Raw genomic sequence first — 22454 nt, 5'->3', positions numbered from 1 at the left:
CTCAAAGCTTTTAGCGTCTACACAAAGAGCCGATTACGCACTCGTTCTAAGAACATCTCCACCTCCTAAAAACAAACTCTTCTACTAGCAGCTGTCACAGCCACAACAATTTATACAGGGAGTTAGAGTTGGAACAGAAACCGGCTACAGGTTAGTTATTAATCTAAAGCGATATCAAGGTGTGGAAGCTGATCTTTGTCCGGTAAGTTAGAACTTGAGACTCTTTTATTGTGTGAAGTGTTTAATGTTCGCCGTGCTGAAGCCTACGCCCACATTATATTGTCTGTTCTCCGGTTTGTTCAAGGTGTCAGAGTCGGAGCAGAAACCTACTGCAGGTTAATGATTAATCTAAAGAGTGTCCACTGGGCTGTAGGCGTAAATAGACTGCAGAGTCCTGGCCTGATGAGGTAGCTCTTCTGTGTTGTGCCATCCGCTTCACCAGAGGTTGTTTGGTTTCCCCGATGTATAAATCCTGGCAATCCTCCTGCACTTAACAGCGTACACTATGTTACTCTGTGTGTGTCGGGGAACCCGATCCTTGGGGTGGACCAGTTTTTGGCGCAGCGTGTTTTGGGGTTTAAAAGCCACAGAGACCCGGTGTTTAGAAAAAATGTGTTTCAACTGCTCCGATACTCCTGACACATATGGGATCACTACAGGTTTTCGCTGAGCGGGCGGTTGTCCTTCTCTCCTGGATCGGATTGAGATTTCTTTTGGCGCCTTCTCAGCTTTGACAAAAGTCCAGCTGGGATAACCACATTTACTCAGGGCCTTCTTGATGTGCTGTTCTTCTGCCTCCCTGGCCGCTGTGTCTGTGGGGATGGTGTTCGCTCTGTGTTGTAGCGTCCTAATGACACCCAGTTTATGCTCCAGTAGATGATGAGAGTCAAACCTGCCATCAAAAACTGAATTTGAATAAGTTAAATTTGAATTGCTCAGATTGAATATGAATAATATGTATGTGTATATATATATATATAATATATATATATGTATAATATTCCCAGTGCCTTCGTCAGATGGCGAATGTTAAAAATATGCTTGTATATGGCTCGTATTACATTGAGCTTCTAAAATACAGATTTGATCTCACTCCCAGTGACCTTCGTCTTTATTTAAACTTCAAATTGAATCTTATGTTGTCAGTTTTTAAACTCCACTTCTGTTACTCATTATAAATACTAATCCTTAAACGTTTATAAGAATCTCATGAAATGCAAATGTGTGCTGTGACTGCACTTTCATCTGGCTTGTCTTTTTCTTTGCCTCTGTCTCTGCAGAGGATTTACGGAAGCTGTTAGAAACCAACCGATATTTTATTTTGGTTTTTAGATTAAAAAGGCGTCTGTCTGGTTTACAACTTAACCTTTTTCCCCTTAAAGGTTTTTTTTTTTTTTTTTCATATTGGCTCAGTTTTTCTGTGTGTGTGAAAGCAATACAAGGCAGGTAGAGTCTATGTGAACTTGATGTCTGTTTTTTCAATCCATGAAAGAACATTATTTGTTTCGGGAGTCAGATTACAGTTACAAAGCTTTTATTCATTGTGGCATGTTTTTGTTCTCTGGAGACTACATCTGCTTAGATATTCAAAGAATAAATCTAAGTTGTAAAAGAACAGAAAACCAAAGATCTGTGAGTAATATAAGAACAAATACAAGAATGTTTTAATATATGATATCGCCTGCCTTTCATACTGACGTCAATAATTATTTTGGATAGTGTAAAAAAAAAAAAATCCAGTTCATTAAGGTGGAATCACATTTGTATTTATTTTTTTAAAAATGTTTCATTAATGTATGTTACATCAAATCATTTAATGTGTGGGTAGTGAGGGCATTGTTTTTTTAAGAAATAGCCACAGGTGTCTATCTACAGCACTACTTCTTCTCCATTCCTGTTCAGACTGTTTGAATTGATTCTGAACTACCTGAAGTACTGCTACAGTTCCATCTGAAGCCAACATAACCATTGCATTAAACTAAAAAACGATTTTTCCATCACTTGTCTAAATTAATTAGTTCAACCTTCGCAATCAATTCCATATTACTAGTAAAACAAAAATAAAGAAATTATTGCTTTTAACATTACAGGGAATCTCGTATCTTTATCCGATATTTGACAACATAAGTTACATTTACGCTTCAGTTAAAGGTTTATGTACGTTCTTTAAGATTCATCTGTTGATAGCTGATTAAACTTCAGCAATTAATTCATTGTTAAAGTATATAAAAATGTTTGAGTCACTGGTATGTATAAATTATTACAAGCTAACAGGATATTGCAGTGATCATGGTTTAAGGACATCTGCTCAAATATACACATTTATAATATCCAATGTTTTTATTAAAAATGTTATTGTTTTGTGACTAAATATCATTGCTGATTTCTCTTTTATTGTCACTCTGATTGGCTGATGTAGAAGTGAACAGTTGTATCTTTAACCTCTCTGCTCTGTGTTGTTTCCTCTTTTAGACGAGAAGGCCATCACAGCTGAGTGTGAACAGAACGCCACTCTGATATGTCGAGCTCCAAACAACAACACCATTATTATTCTAGAGTGGAGCAGAGCTGACCTGGGAAAGAAATATGTGTTTGTGTACGGGGATGGGCAGTTTGTTCCAGATTACCAGCATCCATCTTTTAAGAACCGGGTGGATCTGGAAGACAGACAGATGAAGGATGGAGACGTGTCTTTGATTCTGAAGGATGTGACGATTAATGACACTGGAACATACGAGTGTTGTGTCAAGAACAAGGTAGACAGTATGAAGTTCATCAACAGCATCGACCTGAGAGTTGATCCTCCAGGTGAGTGAGTAGAGTTGAGTGTGTGTGTGATCAGAGCTGAAGCTGCTTCCTGGTTGTTGATGTTTGTTTCTAAAGATGTTGTTGATGAGACTTTGTAGAAAGCAGCTGGTCTGAGTGATGTGATCAGAGTGCAGTAGATAATGTCTGACAGCAGTTTGAAGAGGAAATGGATTCTGTTCTGTTCTTCACTCATCACCTACCTGACAGCTGACACCTCACACCTGTTTCTCACCTGCAGGTCAGACAGGAGGAGACACAGAGGATGGATCTGTTGGACTAATCACTGTTCTCTCAGTTTCTGGTGTACTTGCTGTTGTTGTTGTTGTTTGCTACAGAAAATGTAAAAAACAAAATCAGGGTTGATACTAATACCTCACTGAATCATGTTTAAAGCATCTCAGAGAAAAAGAAGATTGCAGAGGGATTTTACCCCAATCCTTTATACAGAAACTCTTTAAATCCTTTAGGTCTCTAGGCTGCCACTTGACAACTCGAAGCTTCAGTTCCTCCTACATATATTCTATAGGACTGTGGTCTGGAAACTGGCTAGACTGGCTCAGTGATCTTAATGTTCTTCTTGTTTAGACACTTCTTTGTTGCCTTGGTACTATGTTTTGGATGGACCCATCCACGACCCAGCTATTGTGTTTTGGCTGAGGGAAGGTCATTTTACAGTATCCTGTCCACTAGCTCCTCAATGGACAGTGAAGATTTTTTTTTACTAACAAGCTCCTTAGCAAAAAAAAAAAAAAAAAAGGTTGAGTTGATGTAAAGAGTTTGATTTTGGTTTCATCAGACCATGGCACTTTCTCATGATCCTTCCCTTAATCATTTAGATATTCCCTGGCAAATGTAAGATGTGCCTGTATGTGTGACTTTAAGAGCAGAGGAGAAATTGTGTTACCAATGGTGTTCTACAAGGCTGGTCCACCACCTCATGATCAACTTCAACCCATGAGGCAAGATCTTGCATGGAGCTTCAGACCAAAGGAGATTGACGGTCATTTCATATGTCTTATATTTCTGAATAGTGGCACCAGCAGTTTTCACCTTGTCATGAAGCTTCTTGCAGACCGTCTTGTAGGCCATATGTAAGCCTTGTTCAGGTCTACAATCTTGATCCTGATGTCCTTTGACAGCTCTTTGGTCTTGCCCATGTAGGTTGAGAGGTTGGAGTGGAAGAAATCGATTGTGTGGGCATCTGTACTTTATACACATAACAAGTTGAGATCAGGAGTATCTGTAACAGGGGCGATTTTAGCCCATTTTGGGGGTGCTGAAGCACCCCCAAAATGAATCAAAGCACCCCCAAAGATTTCTTACTTTTTTTTGACAATATTTGCTGTTTGTGTGACACACTACTAAAAATATAAAAAGCATACAGTACGTAATTGAGATGGAACATTTTAACAAAAGTATAGATAACCCCTCCCCCCTCCCAAAATGGTTTGTTCCAGCTCGCCTCGCCCCCACTCTGGCTCTAGGGTCGTTGCTGCCAGAGCGATAGTGGCTGAGACGCAGCGGAGCGGAGGTGGAAGCACCTGCCTTAAAACAGGACATATTAGCTGCATTTAACCTTCAGTTACTCTTTATATAGTGTCAGGAAGAGTAAAATATTATGCTGCTATTATTTGCTGCTATTTTTATGATCATTATTACTATTCCATTAATTATTAATATTGATATTGCATTTAGATGTTTAAACATATTGGCACCCAATTAAGCTTTTGTTACAGGTCCAAGAAGAACCACTTTAAACTGTTGAGTTGAATCTATAATTCTAAATGCTTTTCAATGCTCCTATAATCTTAAATGTTTCTGTGCAGACTGCAGGGACAGGAAATATACTCTGTGTAAAAGGAGACAGGAAACGCCATGCTTTGCAAAAGTGAAACTGAAAGCAGAGTCTGAGTGCAAGCTAAGAGCAGGTTATTTTATTATGCATTTATATCTTTGGATTAAGCTTTTAGTAGAGGCTCTTGATTAAAACATTTACTCAACATATTACATATATAGTTCCAATTGGGGTATTACATGTAAGGATGAGCCTCTGTTCTGGTGAAAGGTCAGAAGTGCAAAGGGTGAGATGAGAGAGCATTTAAGGACGAGACACACATACACACACATACAGACACATATAGTTTCAGCTGTGTACGTGCACAGGCCTTGTGTCTGGCGATGACGAGAGGTGTGAGGTGAGCCAGGGTGCAGGAGAGGTCATGACACGTACGCAGTACACAGCACACACACACCCACACATACACGCACACACACACACACATCTGTAGACTCATTTATATAGGTAAGAGTTTAATCATGTTTTGCTTGCGACTGCAAAATTGTGCCTGCATGAGTGACAGTTTGTGCAGAACGTGGACCTGATGTTCCAGACAGATAAGCCTGGGCAGGATGGTGACAGGAAGCACCTGGGTTCGAGCCGAAGACGATGTGCTTTTTAAACTGTGTCAAAAGTTAACTGAACGTCTGTGGTTTTGGATTGACGTATGCTGTACTGGATTTGCCTGGCAACAGAAGGGGGCTGTACTATCTTACCCCTATAAAGCCTTTGTTCTGACAATTGTAAGACAGTTCAACACTGAATCTGCACAGTGTTGGACTCCACATGTGTATTCATTAAATCTTCGTCTAATTGCACCCGGCAGGATCAGTGGTCATTATTTTTGGTCTTCCTCCTCAATTTCTGAACCCTTAACAATAGTTAGGTAAGAGTCAGACCATGTTTCTTTTTAGCTGAAAAACATTACACCCAGGTAACCTGCTGTGTTGAAAACGTGTTTCCCGACTATGTTTGCTACCCTACAATCCGTCCTGCTCTGTAGTAAATTCAGTGACATTTGACCGTCCTGTTGCTCCCATTGAAATGTATACAGCCTATTTAAAATCTAAAACTTAACATTGTCCGTAGCCTGCTGTTGTTACCGACGTCCTGTTTGAAATGTAATGAGAGAAACTGATTATTTTGTCCTAAGTGTATGTGCCGATATTGAACCCAAGGTACTAACTAGCTAACTGACTGGATGCCCATTAACCTTATAACTCCTGTTGTGTGTGTGTGTGTGTGTGTGTACAGAGAGACAGCCAGGTTCATATTGGATATGAGGAAGTTTTTTCAAAAAAAGGAGCCACATCCAGGTAAAAGTGTAAGATCAATAAAGGATAATGTTGGATCAGTGTTTCAATATTTATATCTTTTATTAGATGTTCATGTGGTTTGGTTATTTGCCTTTTAGTTGAAAGTACACTGAGAGAGGACTTTTTTTATTAGTGATCTTAATAGTATTTTATTTAATCTAATTGAATACAATCTATTTGTGTATGATTGTCAGTCCAAAGAGGGAGAGAGGAAAGAGGGGAACATGAGGAGAAAGTACAAGGTCAGGAAGAACCAGGTAAGAAAACAGACAGGGAATACTAACAGGCAAAACAGAAACTGTTAAACTGGCAAAGAAAAAAAAAACTAATTTTACTCGTACAGTCTGGAAGTTGTGTTCTCCCTGTATTAAAGCTGCTGTACAGAATCTGCAAAACAAACTGGGTTGTCAGCCCTGGCACTGCATTACCATATTGAGCTTCAGTCAGAGCAAGTCACGGTTGCCAAAAACTTTTTGAAGCTCAAGAGTGAGGCTGGTGCCATTCCAGATATGTTAACATTGTACAATTTTCTGGATAATCGGATCTTCCCCACACTGAAAACTGTTATTCAGGTTGCCCTAACAAACCCAGTTAGCAGTTGTAGCTGTGAAAGGTCTTTTAGTGTCTTGAGTCAGCTCCATACCTGACTGAGAAGTACCATGGGTCAAAGCAGACTCCAGCACCTGGCTGTGGTGTCAGTTGAGAAAGAGATGCTTGAGAGACTTGACCACCAAAATGTGATCGACAGATTTACCAACCTCAAGGTGAGGCGACAGGATAAAAGAAAAGAAAAAATCTGCAGAGCCATAGTAGCATCTGCACTAAAGAGCTTTTCATACATTGTATACAGGGAGTGCAGAATTATTAGGCAAATGAGTATTTTGTCCACATCATCCTCTTCATGCATGTTGTCTTACTCCAAGCTGTATAGGCTCGAAAGCCTACTACCAATTAAGCATATTAGGTGATGTGCATCTCTGTAATGAGAAGGGGTGTGGTCTAATGACATCAACACCCTATATCAGGTGTGCATAATTATTAGGCAACTTCCTTTCCTTTGGCAAAATGGGTCAAAAGAAGGACTTGACAGGCTCAGAAAAGTCAAAAATAGTGAGATATCTTGCAGAGGGATGCAGCAGTCTTAAAATTGCAAAGCTTCTGAAGCGTGATCATCGAACAATCAAGCGTTTCATTCAAAATAGTCAACAGGGTCGCAAGAAGCGTGTGGAAAAACCAAGGCGCAAAATAACTGCCCATGAACTGAGAAAAGTCAAGCGTGCAGCTGCCAAGATGCCACTTGCCACCAGTTTGGCCATATTTCAGAGCTGCAACATCACTGGAGTGCCCAAAAGCACAAGGTGTGCAATACTCAGAGACATGGCCAAGGTAAGAAAGGCTGAAAGACGACCACCACTGAACAAGACACACAAGCTGAAACGTCAAGACTGGGCCAAGAAATATCTCAAGACTGATTTTTCTAAGGTTTTATGGACTGATGAAATGAGAGTGAGTCTTGATGGGCCAGATGGATGGGCCCGTGGCTGGATTGGTAAAGGGCAGAGAGCTCCAGTCTGACTCAGACGCCAGCAAGGTGGAGGTGGAGTACTGGTTTGGGCTGGTATCATCAAAGATGAGCTTGTGGGGCCTTTTCGGGTTGAGGATGGAGTCAAGCTCAACTCCCAGTCCTACTGCCAGTTTCTGGAAGACACCTTCTTCAAGCAGTGGTACAGGAAGAAGTCTGCATCCTTCAAGAAAAACATGATTTTCATGCAGGACAATGCTCCATCACACGCGTCCAAGTACTCCACAGCGTGGCTGGCAAGAAAGGGTATAAAAGAAGAAAAACTAATGACATGGCCTCCTTGTTCACCTGATCTGAACCCCATTGAGAACCTGTGGTCCATCATCAAATGTGAGATTTACAAGGAGGGAAAACAGTACACCTCTCTGAACGGTGTCTGGGAGGCTGTGGTTGCTGCTGCACGCAATGTTGATGGTGAACAGATCAAAACACTGACAGAATCCATGGATGGCAGGCTTTTGAGTGTCCTTGCAAAGAAAGGTGGCTATATTGGTCGCTGATTTGTTTTTGTTTTGTTTTTGAATGTCAGAAATGTATATTTGTGAATGTGGAGATGTTATATTGGTTTCACTGGTAAAAATAAATCATTGAAATGGGTATATATTTGTTTTTTGTTAAGTTGCCTAATAATTATGCACAGTAATAGTCACCTGCACACACAGATATCCCCCTAAAATAGCTAAAACTAAAAACAAACTAAAAACTACTTCCAAAAACATTCAGCTTTGATATTAATGAGTTTTTTGGGTTCATTGAGAACATGGTTGTTGTTCAATAATAAAATTATTCCTCAAAAATACAACTTGCCTAATAATTCTGCACTCCCTGTATATGTATCTCTCTCTCTCTCTCTCTCTCTCTATATATATATATATATATATATATATATATATTCCATGAACTCTACAACTTTGCTGTTACTAAATGTAATTAATGTGCTTATTTCAAATGTAACATTTATTAGTAAAGTAAATGACAATAGTCAGTTTGTTTTTCTTTAGATGAATCTCCTTGTCTTTCTTTTATCTGAAACTGACCAGTAGAATCTTTTGATGCATTTTTTCTGAGGATTTTTCCTTCAGTCCTCTCTTTTCAATGTCCATGTATTAATATGCATTCAGTTTGTTTGTTGGTAGTCTCTCTCTGCTCTCCTTTTTTCTCTTATCTTTCCGCTCACCCTGAAACCAATAAAGGGCAGCTACTTTGAAGTAGATGGCTGCCTTTTCAGCTCCCTGAAACTGGTTTGTTTGTTAAGGGGAAATCTAATTTAACTGAATTTTGTACAAAGAAACATAAACAACAGACCCACTTCTTTGGCTTTTTTTCTGTGTCCATAAAGCAAAAGAATTGCATCCATCCATTTGTATTGAGTGAACACAGAGGTCTAAACATAATCTGATCTACTCATGACTGTGGCTGTTAAGTCATTACTTTAAAATAGTCTAGAAATTAAGATCATGATTGTCCTTTTTTCAGTAGCTCCACTGTGGTGACCACTTGTGAACGACAGCTTAGCCAAAAAGATATTGTGTTATTTTTATGTTGTCCTAAATTCATCATTTATTCATTTCAGATTTGATTTTCAATAAATTTTTAAATGACTTTAATGTGAAATTGCTACTTTTTGTTCACCTCTTATGAAGTTAAAATTTACAAGTATAACAAGTGGTTTTTCTTTTTATTAGACTCATGGCAACAGAGAATCTCAGTTGTTTTACTTGTGCCCAATAATCTCAGAAGAGATACAGAAGAAACAACAAGGTTTCAGAGGCAGAGCTGTTCTTTCCAGTGATCATTGTGGAGAACGCAAGATAGGGCTGGACCATTTTTTCTGCATAATCCATCATATAAAATGTAATCAAATGAAAAAGTCTCTTTTTAAAATTTGTTTTATTAGTTTTAATCTTTTAACTTTATGAACATTGCATCAAGCAAAGATTTAATTACACTCAACATTGTCTGACTGGAAGAAATTTGTTTAACAGTTAAACCTATATTCTGCGTATTCCAGCACATAAAATAAAATATTTTCTTGTGTTTACACTCACTCTTTCAAATAGATGCAAGTAAAACAAAGCAGACAATAAATAAAATCAAAGAGTCAGCAGCACTGAGTCCTGTCACTCTTAAATCTATTTTCACCTGTTTAGCAGGAGTGGGGCAGGCCCTGGTGCAGGTGTGCCGCAGCAGTCATGTCAGTGGAAGGATCCGGGAGTTTCTCTGTGAATTGCACATTCCCATGGCAGCTTGCTCAGATGTTTAGGTGGGGGTTTTTTTCTGCTGTAAAAAGAAGTTTTCTTCCCACGCAGTGAACAGCTATTGTATCTGAAAATGTTTTGTAATACTACAACCTGAAAAGACAAATAGATTGCTTTGGCCTGTACAGGAGATAAAGAAAAAAAATTAACAACAGCTGTGAAATGGAATAGTCCAAATCACCAAAGTAAACTGGACCTGGGCTTGTTGCAGGGATCTGAAGTTACTAAACATTTTGTGAGTGTATGCACTCACACTTAGGACCATATAATAATAAATATGTGCATGATAAAAGTTGGGCAGCACGCTAATGTCTTTAGTCCACTCTGTATTCTCGTATGGGTCTGACCCTTTCACTCCTATGATTTTTTTTCCTCGTACTTTTTTTTTTTTTTTTGCCTTTTCGGCAAGTCTGCCTTTGTATGGACCTGCTGTCTTTCGTTTTGTACATAACTGTTTTTGGGGCAAATAAAATGCATGCGCAAAAGTCACGTGGTCTGTCGAGCTCTATTCACGAGCCGCACACTTCGGAGTACTCGGCCCATGTCCGAAGAGGGAGAAGAGAGGAAGTGTGAGGCTTGTGAAATGGGATGATCTAGCCACCACTGCACTGCTCAGGTTGCCTAGCAACCATGATACTAACCACGAGAAACGTTTCATACAGCATTGTTTGACAGAAATGAAAGAGAACAAATGTTTTTTGTTCCTTTTTTTTCATGAGATGTTTTGATTTGTTGAGTTTCTGAGGCTGAGACCATGGGACTGTAAAAACATGTTTGTTGGGCTTCATTTCTGTATCCAACTGTAGTTTTAAGGTTTTAAGGTTAGCTAGTAAATAAAATTAACTAATGTCACTCAGTGCCATTACACTTCGGTAATGTAAATATAGTATGGCCAACATTATATTTATTATTATATTATATTAATTATGATTTATTACAGCAGTGAGCTTGAACTCTGTGTCAAACACTGAGTTTCACTAAAGATTCAAGTTGCATTTATTTATACTTCCTATCACCTTAAATCATCACTCAAAGACGAGCATCTTTGACAGTGATCTATTAGATATTTATACGTAAGAGACAAATATTGTTCTTTTAATATGTTGCCATTACTAAATCTGTCTGAATGCTTACAAATATGGGTAAAATGAAAATTTACACAGCAGTGCTACTAATCCAAAATACTCAAAGCTTCATAGAACTGAAACAAACATTTATTTTTAGCTCCATTCTGCTGCTGATACAAACTTTAGGTTTCTGAACATTAAACCTGTTGCTGCCTTTCATAGTGTGTAACTTGAAGGCCCTGAGTACTTTCTCCCACACTGAAAACACTGGGATGATAACATTATTTGAACATTACCTAATAAGACTGATTCAGGACAGACAATTAGTTATTTTAAACTTTCCTAGCAGTCCTTCACAAACAGGGAACAGTCTGTCTATTCTCTCCATCTGTCAGCTGCTGCTGGCTCTTCCTCCTCCTCTTCCTCACACACTGCTGAGTTTGTCCTGGTGGATCATCAGGGGTGCAAAGCCTCACAGATGATGTGCAGCAGTGGGTCCCTCAGTCTGTCCTCACTCTGGACACTTGCAGTTGTCACACATGGAAATCAAATGTGTGATAAGCTGCAGGATTCAAACACAAGTGTAACTTATAAATACATGTTCATACTTTTATTCCACAATCAGAGAGAAAGAAACAGAGAGAGAGTGCAGGACAGACAGACAGGCGACAGTCTCAGGTGTACACACTGCTACAAAACAGTACAAGAGAAGGAGGATTTAGTGTTTGTGTTATTACGAGTGCTAAACAAGAAGAGTTCCAGATGGTCCAGTGGACACATGTGTGACTCCTGTGATTAAAGCATCTTTCTTTCAGCTTAACGAGTGAACCGTCAGCTCGTTCAAACACACGTTAAAGTCCGTTTGGCTCGACACCACCGAACAGAGGCAGCAATATAACATAGCTAACATTAACAGTGCAGTGAATCCTGCTTGTGCCGTCATATTCAGGACTGCAAACCGAGCAGCATTCACTGACTTTCAGCTTGTTGTGTTTGTGGATATATGACTGACTTTAATTATCCATAAAATCATCACATTCTCTGTAAGATTAAGGTCGACTATTGAACGGCGTATATTTTAAAGTAAAGGCTTTAAAACCAAGTAAACGCTGAACGTACAAACATCACTAATGTGACGCTGTGACATAATCGGCCTACAAATGCACACTCCGCACTCTGAAGCATGCTGCCCCTGAATTGGGACACAGCTATAGTGTTCCAGTCAGTCATGGGTTTGTAAGATTTGCAAATCATTGCACAGAGTTTTTAATTTATATTTTGCACAGCATCCCAAACTTTTTAGAATTCATGTAGGAGCAGCTTTTACCTTTCAGTATAGACCACTGTGAGTCTTATTATGTTTTATACTGGATCAGAGGAATGGTCTGCTCACTTCTCTACTGTCTACTACTGCAAATGGGTAACATGTCTAAATTAGAGACAACAGGACCAGGGGTTCACTCCCTGTCCTCCCTAAGACTTCTGAGAGCTCTTCTTCAGCTTACATCATTTATTTATTTATTGCTGGACATTTTAATTAAAAAAACTATTTTCTATGTCAGCTGGCCATCCCTCCCTGAACCTGGTTCTGCTGGAGGTTTCTTCCTATTAAAAGGGAGTTTTTCCTTCCCACTGTCACCCAAGCACTTGGTCATAGTGGGCCATATCATTAGTGGAGTGTTCTCCATTTCTAATATTTTAGGGTCTACCTTACAGAAATCAGTGGTCAAAGGTATTTTCTCCTATGATTGATTAAGCTTAACATTTGTTTTGTCCATTGTTTAATTCTGTAAGTATATAATGCCCGTGATATGCTACTCTGTTTGTGTGATATGACATGCTGTTTATGTTATATTGTGATTTTGATTTGTATCTACTTATTTGATTTTTACACAATATATGAACTTTATTTTTAAAAATTGAACATATGAACCCTGTATTATATGACCTGTGATGTGGTGATAAAGGAGTACCTAAATGTGTACTTGACTACTTTTATGTAAACTGTGACAGCTACAATATTATATTGCAAACGGATCCACTATGCCCAGAGATCGCTGTCTCTACCCTTACACTGAGAACCGACTGCTACATTTTGATGTTTGTAAAGCATGTTAACTTCTACAGATAACCATTGTAACAACAAAGGACCCACTCTCAAGGTGTTACAAGTGGACAGATACTGATAAGCATCATCAGACACACTTTTTTCACACAGCTTTTCAGCTGGCTTCCTGTCCTGGCATGTCACACAGCCTACTTAAACACGCATTTAAATCATCAGTATGAAGAGAATTCTTACTGATGTTATTTAATAAATCTGTTATTTCATAAATCAGGAAAGCTAGTTGTATTTTAAGTTTAATTTTACCTGCAAAGACTAACAGGAACCAGACAGAGAATAAAGTGCAGCAGAGCAATGCAGAAGTTAAAGAAGTCATTTCCTCTTCAGTATGAAATGTCACGGAATGCGGTGACAGACCGTGAGAGTGGGGTGTGTGTGTGTTTGGTCTTAAGAACGCACACACTATCCGTTGCGCAGCTGCTGTTTGTCTCTGAACTGAAGCTGTGGACATGCACACCTATAGTGCATTCAGGGGAGCATACCATACACAAACCCATGCCCTTTTGTACAGGACCCAAACGCTGGACTCTTACGATGAATGGTGAATTTATTTACAGAGAGTGAAAACATACAACTATATACAACACTAGTGGCTCCTGCGGTGATTCTTCTCCAGAATCCCACGCAGTGCAAAATGTCCATGGAAAAAACAAAACAAACAAACAAAAAAACCCAGCAACTCCAAAAATCCTCTTCACACACTGTGAGTTCCCTCCGTGAAAAAAGAAGCACTCTGCTCCTGATTCCTGGTGGGACACAGACAAACACAGCTCAGCAGGATATCCACAATAGTGAGGTCTTTTAAAACACATAAATCAATGGCTGTACTAACGAGTTTGACAGCCACATTCTTAAATGGGTGCACCTAATGATGCCATCAGCTGCAGCTGATGACGATGTTCTGGGAATCCATCCTACCCGTTCTCTCTGCACATCTGCACAACACGAAATTAAGTGGCTAACCATCTTATCTTTGTGAATATTAGCTAGAAAAATACTCTGACGGGTAAAATTAAGTGCCAAACCATCCTACCTTTGTGAATGTGACCTACAAGCATACTTTAACAGCTAACATTCAGTGGCAAATCATCCTACCTTTGTTAATAAGAGCTACAAGCATACTTTGATGGGCAACATTAAGTGGCAAACTGTCATATCTACTTAAATTTGTGCTGGAATTACTCTGTGAAGGCAGAAATGTGCATAAACTACTTACGGTAGGACGTTTTGCCAAAGTAGGATGATTTGTCAGAACAGGTGTGGCAACCTCCAGCATGGGAACACTTACAGGGAGAAGGGAAGAACAACCAAAACACTGCACGCAGAAAATAAACAGAAATACATCTTCCAAATGTTGGCATTATTGTACAATAACTAAATTTCTGAGTGTAAATCATGACTACATGATAGTAATTATAATAGTGGATCAATGACCCTCTTAAGGGACATTCATAGGGCTTAAATCTGGGACTCTCAACCAATTGCTCTTAGACCTGAAGAGCTTCTCCGATGAGAGGTAAAACGTCTTAAAGAAACTAATCCAGTTCCTTTTCTTTCTGTGGCTGTGTGAAGGAGGAAAACTGGTAAAGGTAACTACTTGGTACTGACAACGCCACCTGGGGAGGGAGTTACACCCCAGGAGAGATTACATTAGCCAGTAGAGAAGTTTTAACAGTTACAAAAGGCACAGACTCGTTATTAACAAGCAGAGGCGTGGCAAGACAATTTCATAGAACAAAGTTTATTGGACAAAAAAAACTGCGAATAGAGCTGCAAAAAAGAAAACAGCAAATTAAATGGCAGGACTTGCAATCCTTTCAAATCTTTAATTAAAACTCTTTATTAACCAACATTGCTTAAAAGAACAAGATTTGCTGCCACTATGCTCTAATCGCAGCTAATATTTCTTCATATTTTTTATCAGTGCAAGTCTTCATTAGTAAACACTGTGGCTCGTTTTCTCAGATAGCACTGTTATTAAATAAATTATACATTCAGTATCTTTGCTAACATGCTGTGATTTCCAGCCTGCAATCAGGACTGGTTTTATCGCAGCGTTGCCTGGGGGCCTAAATACCAGAATCATTCAGTCCAGTTTTTCAGCCTTGATCCTTCCCTGCATACTCTTTGAATGGCCTATGAATATGATGGAATGGATGATGGTTCTCCTATATAATACATTACTTTCTAAAAGTTTATTTTAGCTGTACTGTATTTGAACCCAAACTGGCCAAAGTTGAACAGAAAGCATGCTTTCGACAGACAGACAGTTGCTGATGTATTCACAATAAATAGAATCAGGCCACTGTCCCACCAGGAAGTAGGTTTAGCTTACAACTCTGAGTTTGCTAACCCTGATGCTAAATGCTCCAGGGCTGTGTGGGTGTATACCAGCAGTGCTGCTTTCTTTTCCTGTGCTCTCTCCAGGACTTGCTCATTGCTACTGCTCGTTTTCCCCACTCTGCAGTTGGTCTTAATCATTATAAACATTATAAAGGCTAATTGAGGTCCATTGTGAGGTTATGTTTAGTCGTCTGTTTGCTGCTTGCTTCCTCCGCTTTCTAGTTTGTGAGACCCAGCCAAAATAATGGAGAGCCTCAGTGGTGTTTTTTAAGTTTATGATTTTGGAAGCAGAGTGGAGTTTTGCTGCTGCAGTATTCTTCTAAACAATAGGTGTCACCACAAAGGTTTTTCTACAAACTCTACAAAGTTTTCAAACACCTCTGTGTGTCTGTCTGTATATCTCTGAGCTTCTGTGCAAGATTATCAACCCCCAAACCCTATATGATCATAAACTCATTTCTAGAAACCCAATGCACCTAGTTATAAAAATCAAGATATGCATGACCGGGCAACACACCACAAAGATTGTGGCTCACAACACAGGATTTGATGTGACAATCCTCACACCACACCTGCAAGACAAGCGACCTAGTGAGCATACAAACAGCCGAAGAGTTTGAAAAAGCTGCAGCAGAGTACTGCTTGAAAAAAAATTCTAACATTTCTGCATGTTGCTGTTCAGCATGAGGTTAGTCGATGTCCTGCTGCTGTCTACGTATTGTGCAGATCACATGAACAATAGTAGCAATATATATGGCAGAAACTATTAAGCCAAGTATCAGCTGGGAAAAGAAATCCTTCTTCCCTCCATCCTCTGTGTGTCCTCCTGTCTGACCTGCAGGTGAGAAACAGGTGTGAGGTGTCAGCTGTCAGGTAGGTGATGAGTGAAGAACAGAACAGAATCCATTTCCTCTTCAAACTGCTGTCAGACATTATCTACTGCACTCTGATCACATCACTCAGACCAGCTGCTTTCTACAAAGTCTCATCAACAACATCTTTAGAAACAAACATCAACAACCAGGAAGCAGCTTCACCTCTGATCACACACACACTCAACTCTACTCACTCACCTGGAGGAACAACAACACTCAGGTAGATGCTGCTGTGCTCCCATGATTGTGTTTCCTCCATGAAAACACGACACTCGTATGTTCCAGTGTCATTAATCGTCACATTGTTCAGAATCAAAGACACGTCTCCATCCTTCATCTGTCTGTCCTGCAGATCCACCCGGTTCTTAAAAGATGGATGCTGCTCATCTGAGGGAAACTGCCCATCCCGGTACACAAGCACATATTCATTCCCCAGGTCAGCTCTGCTCCACTCTACAATAATAATGGTGTTGTTGTTTGGAGCTTGACATGTCAGAGTGGCGTTCTGTCCATACTCAGCTGTGATGGTTTGGTCTGAAAGAGGAAACAACACAGAGCAGAGAGGTTAAAGGTACAAATGTTCACATATATAGCAGCTAATCTGAGGGAGGATCAGAAAGAGATTGCTGAGCTCTCCTGAACTGGACCAGATGGAGCACATTATTTGGCAAACTGGCCATCACCCAGTTTATTTTGAATAGGTGAATTTGAATGAAATAACCAATAACATTAATAAAACTGATCAGATTTCCCCTCTCACTGTCATTGGCAGAAAGAGGATTTATTTCCCCACTTTAAGGAATAGCAAACCCACAGCTATCTTGCATGTGTAAGATTCAAAGGAGGACACCAAAGTGTTAGCAGGTCAGAAATACGATCTGTAGTAGAAGCCTTGTTGCTCACATGGACCTGTGGGAGACTCAGTAGTTTCAAATAGGTTTTAAGAGTAGTAGGTCACAATTCTCAGCGGGTAATGTGTCAGTCTCTACTGCTACCTACAGATTAAGGCATGTGATCATGATCCCACAGTGTGTATAAAACAACACATTATGCAAGTGCAAGTCTCATCACACTGCATAATGCTGCACACTGTTGAAGGAGTATGAAAGAGGGGAGTGACCACAAATGCATTAACAAGCTTCAGCATGCACACAAGCTCATGTCACCTACAGCTAGGGAAAATGTGTGGGTGACAGGGACTGTAATAAGGCAACATCCAGCACCTTGTTTATCTTGAATGTGCCTTTTTAAAATATTTCCATCACCTTTTCCTTTGGACAGACCGGGGAGGTAAAAGGATATTCAGACAGCTGCATAAAACTGTACACTAGCTCCTTCCCAACCAACTCTTAGATCAGGAGACTCCAACCTGTGGCTCTAAGGTTTCATGTAGCTCTTTTCCCCAGCATCAGTTGCTCCCCCTCTTGAAATGAACATTGATGTAAAAAAATTAACTAATAAGTCTATTATTTGTAGCTACAAAACTTCAAAGCTGCTCTGATTGAAAATCAGCCTAAAGACACAAAACAAATTCAACAAAGCTGGGAAGCTGTGATAAATATAAATAAAAACACAAAGCAATGATTTATAAATAAATCCATATGTTATTCACAATGGAACATAGAAAACATATCAAACTGGTTAAACTGAGACTTTTTACTATTTAGATCTTAGAGATTATTACACAGATTCTTAAAGATGGGCAGAGGTTCAACAGTCTGCAAAAAAAACGCATCTACAAATTGTGGAAAACTGACTAAAGACTAGAGAAACCATCCAGCTTGATTTCCGGGCTCAGTTCAAAAGTCTGAAGGTATGGGAGTGTATTAATACCTTTGGAACTAGCAGTTTGCACATCTTTAAAGTCATCACCAATGCTGTAATGTATATACAGCTTTCAGAGCAACACATGCTCCCATCCAGAGGACATCATTTTGAGGGAAAACCTTGCAAGACAATGCTAAACTGTATCTATAGCAAAAGCGGGAGTTTGTAGTAAAAGCCATACAGGTGCTGAAGTGACCTGCCTGCAGTCCAGATGTTTCACCAGTTGACATTGTTTAGTACACCATTAAACAGCAAATATGACAAAGGAGTCCAGGGGGAAAAAAACAGGACAACATCCCTCCTCGAAAAGTCCAGAAACTAGTCTCACCACTTCCCAGACAAAAACTGTATATTAAATAAATGGTTATTAAAAGTAGTGGAAATGCTACACAGTGGTACATGTAACCCTGCTCCAATGTATGAGATATATTGAGCCATCAAAACCAAAATAAGCAAATAATATGTATATTTTTTTTAATTAAATTTTACACAGCAGCCCAAGTTTTTATTTAAACAATTGTTACCTTTTAGTTTCTTAATTTAAAAAATTGCAACATAACATGCTATTATTGTAATGAAAATGCAAATAATCCTAAATTATGGTGAAATATTATCATTATTTACAGATTGGTGATGTTGATAGACTTATTCATCTTCATTATAAGACTGTTCTTTGGCTCCACATAGTACCACAATCTGCACCAGATCAGTCAAAGCAGTCGTGAAACCACAGATACTGAACTAAACGAATATGACTGTGGAAACAGAAACTACACCAGGTTTTAAAGAAACAACAGTACATATTCTGCTGCTTCTTATACCAGATAGTGAATAATTATTATCAACAGAAGTTGTACAACCACAGAAAGAAAAACACTTAGACTGTTAAAGACAACAAGCTGTGTTTGTAGCATCAGTGGGCCTGAGCTAGCTAGCTATTTTTCTTGGTTGACTTTTAATTATCCTGGGAGTTTGTGTCATCAGGTTTATTTCGACACACTGTCAAACAAAACTAGAAGCTTGTTTTTATTTTTCAGATATGTCAAAAGTAAATATTTAACTAAAAACTACTAAATGCATTTTCTTTCCTTAAAAAAAATTACATGAAATTTTCATGGCACAATTCTGAGCTGAAAACTTCTTCCTGTTTTTTCTGCCTGAAAGCAGCACCACTTCCTCTTGAGATCATATGACTGTACGCTCTCTCTAAAAACATCTGTGCTTCGACATCACAAACAGCAGCTGCGGTCTTTTAGAATTTAAGTTAAACAGTAAACTTATTAACATCATAAGTCACAGTTTGGTACGGAGTGGCGCATTCTGAAACAGCTTTTTAACGCTTAAAATACCCAGAGCGCCACATGAGCACAATACAAGGAAGAGCAGAGACTATAGCCTTAAATACCACAAGAGACAACCGATGACAACAGTATAGTGGGGTTTTTTTTTTTTAGTTTAACCCTTTAGAGCCGAGCGTAGCGCCCACGCTACAATTTGCGTATCTATTTTTAAATCCCTCTATCACTGCAACCACGTAAGCTAGCGCAATAATTTTTTTTGCATATGAAACTGGAGAAGTTGTACTTACATCTTATGCCATCAGCTTGTCCTAGGTCACGGTTTTCTTCCACATATAGCTTTGCAAAAACTGCATAAAAAGCGCTTGCAGCAACAAAAACATAATATTCCAGGAACACGCTTTGCCGATCCGATCAGCTGTTCATAACACTTCCTACGTTGGAATAGACGTCAGCGCGAACTTTCGCATGTCCGCCATTACCTGCCCGAAACCGGAAGTGACGTCATTTTCGCGGAAATGTAGTTTTTTTTACTGTCAGGGCCTCAGAGCCTATACTAGTGTTTTTAAAAGTTATCTTTGACTTTATGACTTTCTGTGTCGTTTCTGGGATGCTTAGAACTCAAATTGCACTGCTGGAAATAGTTTATTTTGATGCATATGCTGCTTTTTTGCAAATTTGCACTATAATATTTATTTTCGTTTTTCCTGCAGTATATAAAAATTGGTGTATTTCAAAAGTAAAACTATGAAGACACTTCAAATAAATTTCCTGTGGTGGGAAACTAGTTTGTGCAACTTTTTTGTATTTACAGTTTTGAGGGATAAGCCTCTTAAATTTCTCTAACTAGAAATATATGTTAAAAAAACAAAAACGATTTTCAATTTTTTTGTAGTTTATTGCACTTTTTTGCAATTTGTGTAATTACTATGCACTTAATGCAGACATATTATTAAAATTTGGGCTATAATGGTTGTATTGATGTATAGCAACTTGAAATACTCCCAAAAATGGCTCCACAGCATGTAAAAATATAATATAAGCTCTGACGGACTTGGTTCTATGGTAGGTCTTAAAGGGTTAAGTAGTCGATCTCCGAGTTTTTCCTTTAGGGTAACGAAAGTTAAAAAAAAATCCTTACTTTCGACTTAAACCCACATTTATACACACACACGCTCCGTGAACCCTACTTTGAACTTTAAATAAACTCACCCGTAGAGGATGCCGTCATCTGCATGATAAAAAGCAGCACTGATAGCAGAGATATTCCAGGCATTTTCGCTTGGTTAAAACTAAAAATTAAATAAAAATCCGACGAAACTAAACTAAAATGATTGAATCAAATTATTTACTGTTATCAGCGAAACCATTTTAAAGCGATAGGTGAAAATAAAAGAACGGCAAACGTTTAATCGTTTCCCTTACAACTTTATGGTCAGGTAAAAGCTACCTTATTGCACAGGCGTGGTCTGTATAACCTCGTTTTCCAGAACATTCTGGCTTTTTCTGTTTTTTTCTGGTTGTGAGGTAGAATGTAGAAGTCTTCACCTGAAGTCCGATGTTGGGACTTCCGCGTTCCTTACAGAATACAAACAAACAAGAGTTGCCGTCCCACAAAGAATCCATGCACGACTTGAAAACACCCTGCTGCTACATTTGTTATGATGGAAAAAAAAATATTGAGGTTTTTTGAAACACATTTGAGATAACTGTACTGGAATTGTATCAAAACAATTTAAGTTTTAAAACAACAACAAACATGTCCATACTGATACCTTCTGGCAAATTTATGCCATCATCACATCTGACGGTCTGTTCTGTGACGTACCCAGGCATTGCGCAATTTCGAACAAGGCTATCATACCAGACTATGAATAAAATAAAGTCTATTAAGAAAATAAAATATATGTATGTTGATTGGGATATTGGGAGTGCTTTACTGGGTTTGGTGTGTTTGGTTAACTTTTAAGCTTTCTGGGAGTTAGAGTCTTCAGGGTTGTCCTACACTCTGCTCTGTCAAACAAAGCTTTAAGCTGTCTGTTGGCCTCTTAGCCAAGGCCCACTTTGCCATGTCCACCTCCACCCTGACCTGTTTAAATGGTTGTTTAGGACCTTCATTTCTCCTGATACCAACATGTGGAGCTACCCAAATAAAATTAAATACCTTCTCCTTCTTTGCCAGGAAAGCATAATGCAGAAGAGTTCATTGATTAAATCTAGTCAACTGGTCACATGTTTAACCTATTAAGTTAAATTAAGTTATGTAAAGTAGTGAGCACTGAACTTTTTTTATCCTGTGAGTTCTCTGTTTATGGGACTATCATTAATATCACTGCAATTTCTCTGTGTAACTGCTAAGTGATCTGCAACTCGTTTTGATTCTGTTATTCGATATGATGCTCTAACATGACCACACACCCATTATGTCTGTAGATCCATCTGGGTTAATATCCATTTAAGTTTTTAACTTACTATTTACTATTAAAAATTAATTAACTCAACAGTTATTCGTGGTGTGTGTGCTGTGTTGCTGTAGCTGCATTTCTGGCAGAGTAGAAGAGACTTAGCAACAGATTAAAATCAACATTGATATATCTCTTGATTCACAAAACTAACACACTCTGATTTGAGGCAGAATGCACTCCTGTAACGTTACAACTGGGTTTAATCATGAGTTATTTAGAAATATACATTTAAAAGAGATTCACGTATAAAACGTATTCCCCAGGCAGGAAACCTATATTGCAGTTAAAACTTGCTATAACTAAAAGAATAAGTGAAAAAAAAAACACACAGAAAACTGTAACATTAAGCACAACACAGCTCCATAACCCATTACTCTCATTTGATATTAGACCTGTGGTTAGGGCTGTAATATACACTGAATAGGTGAATATATTTAATATGAAGAGCCAGCAGCCAAAACTATTTTCAGCTTACTGGTCAAACAACACCAGAAAAGTTAATGTGCAGCAATTGAGCACCAGCAAGTTGCTGGTTACACGGTAGCTTTAGCTCCTTCTTATTATTTCCAGTATCACATTTAATGACATATAATTTTCTTTTTCCCCCCCCTGTCCTATCCAGTAGTGTAGCAATCACAATTATTGTCTGAAGG

The 22454-nt window shown here is 38.8% G+C and overlaps 1 protein-coding gene across 6 annotated transcripts; it reads right to left on the bottom strand.

Annotated features, from left to right (window-relative positions):
* Positions 1–13419: 13419 nt before the first annotated feature.
* LOC102076191 (selection and upkeep of intraepithelial T-cells protein 7-like) lies at positions 13420–21127 on the bottom strand. Of its 6 annotated transcripts, none has more exons than XM_025903865.1 (4): positions 20549–20777; positions 16410–16745; positions 15997–16171; positions 13420–14308 (listed from the first exon to the last, which is right to left on the bottom strand). In XM_025903865.1, exons 1-3 carry the CDS (start codon positions 20610–20612, stop codon positions 16026–16028), a joined length of 546 nt encoding a protein of 181 aa, XP_025759650.1. In that variant the 5' UTR covers positions 20613–20777; the 3' UTR covers positions 13420–14308; positions 15997–16025. The 6 variants fall into 6 exon arrangements, 2 of the variants coding, with proteins under 2 accessions (XP_025759650.1, XP_005462326.1); XR_002061480.2 differs by having other exon boundaries at positions 13422–13739; positions 13859–16171; XR_267567.4 differs by having other exon boundaries at positions 13425–13739; positions 14210–16171.
* Between the last annotated feature and the right edge of the window lie 1327 nt (positions 21128–22454).

The sequence above is a fragment of the Oreochromis niloticus genome, linkage group LG3, assembly GCF_001858045.2.
Source record: "Oreochromis niloticus isolate F11D_XX linkage group LG3, O_niloticus_UMD_NMBU, whole genome shotgun sequence".
In the NCBI taxonomy this organism is placed as follows: Eukaryota; Metazoa; Chordata; class Actinopteri; order Cichliformes; family Cichlidae; genus Oreochromis; species Oreochromis niloticus.
The sequence above is the reverse complement of the archived record's forward strand: the minus strand, read 5'-3'. Positions and strand labels throughout refer to the sequence as shown.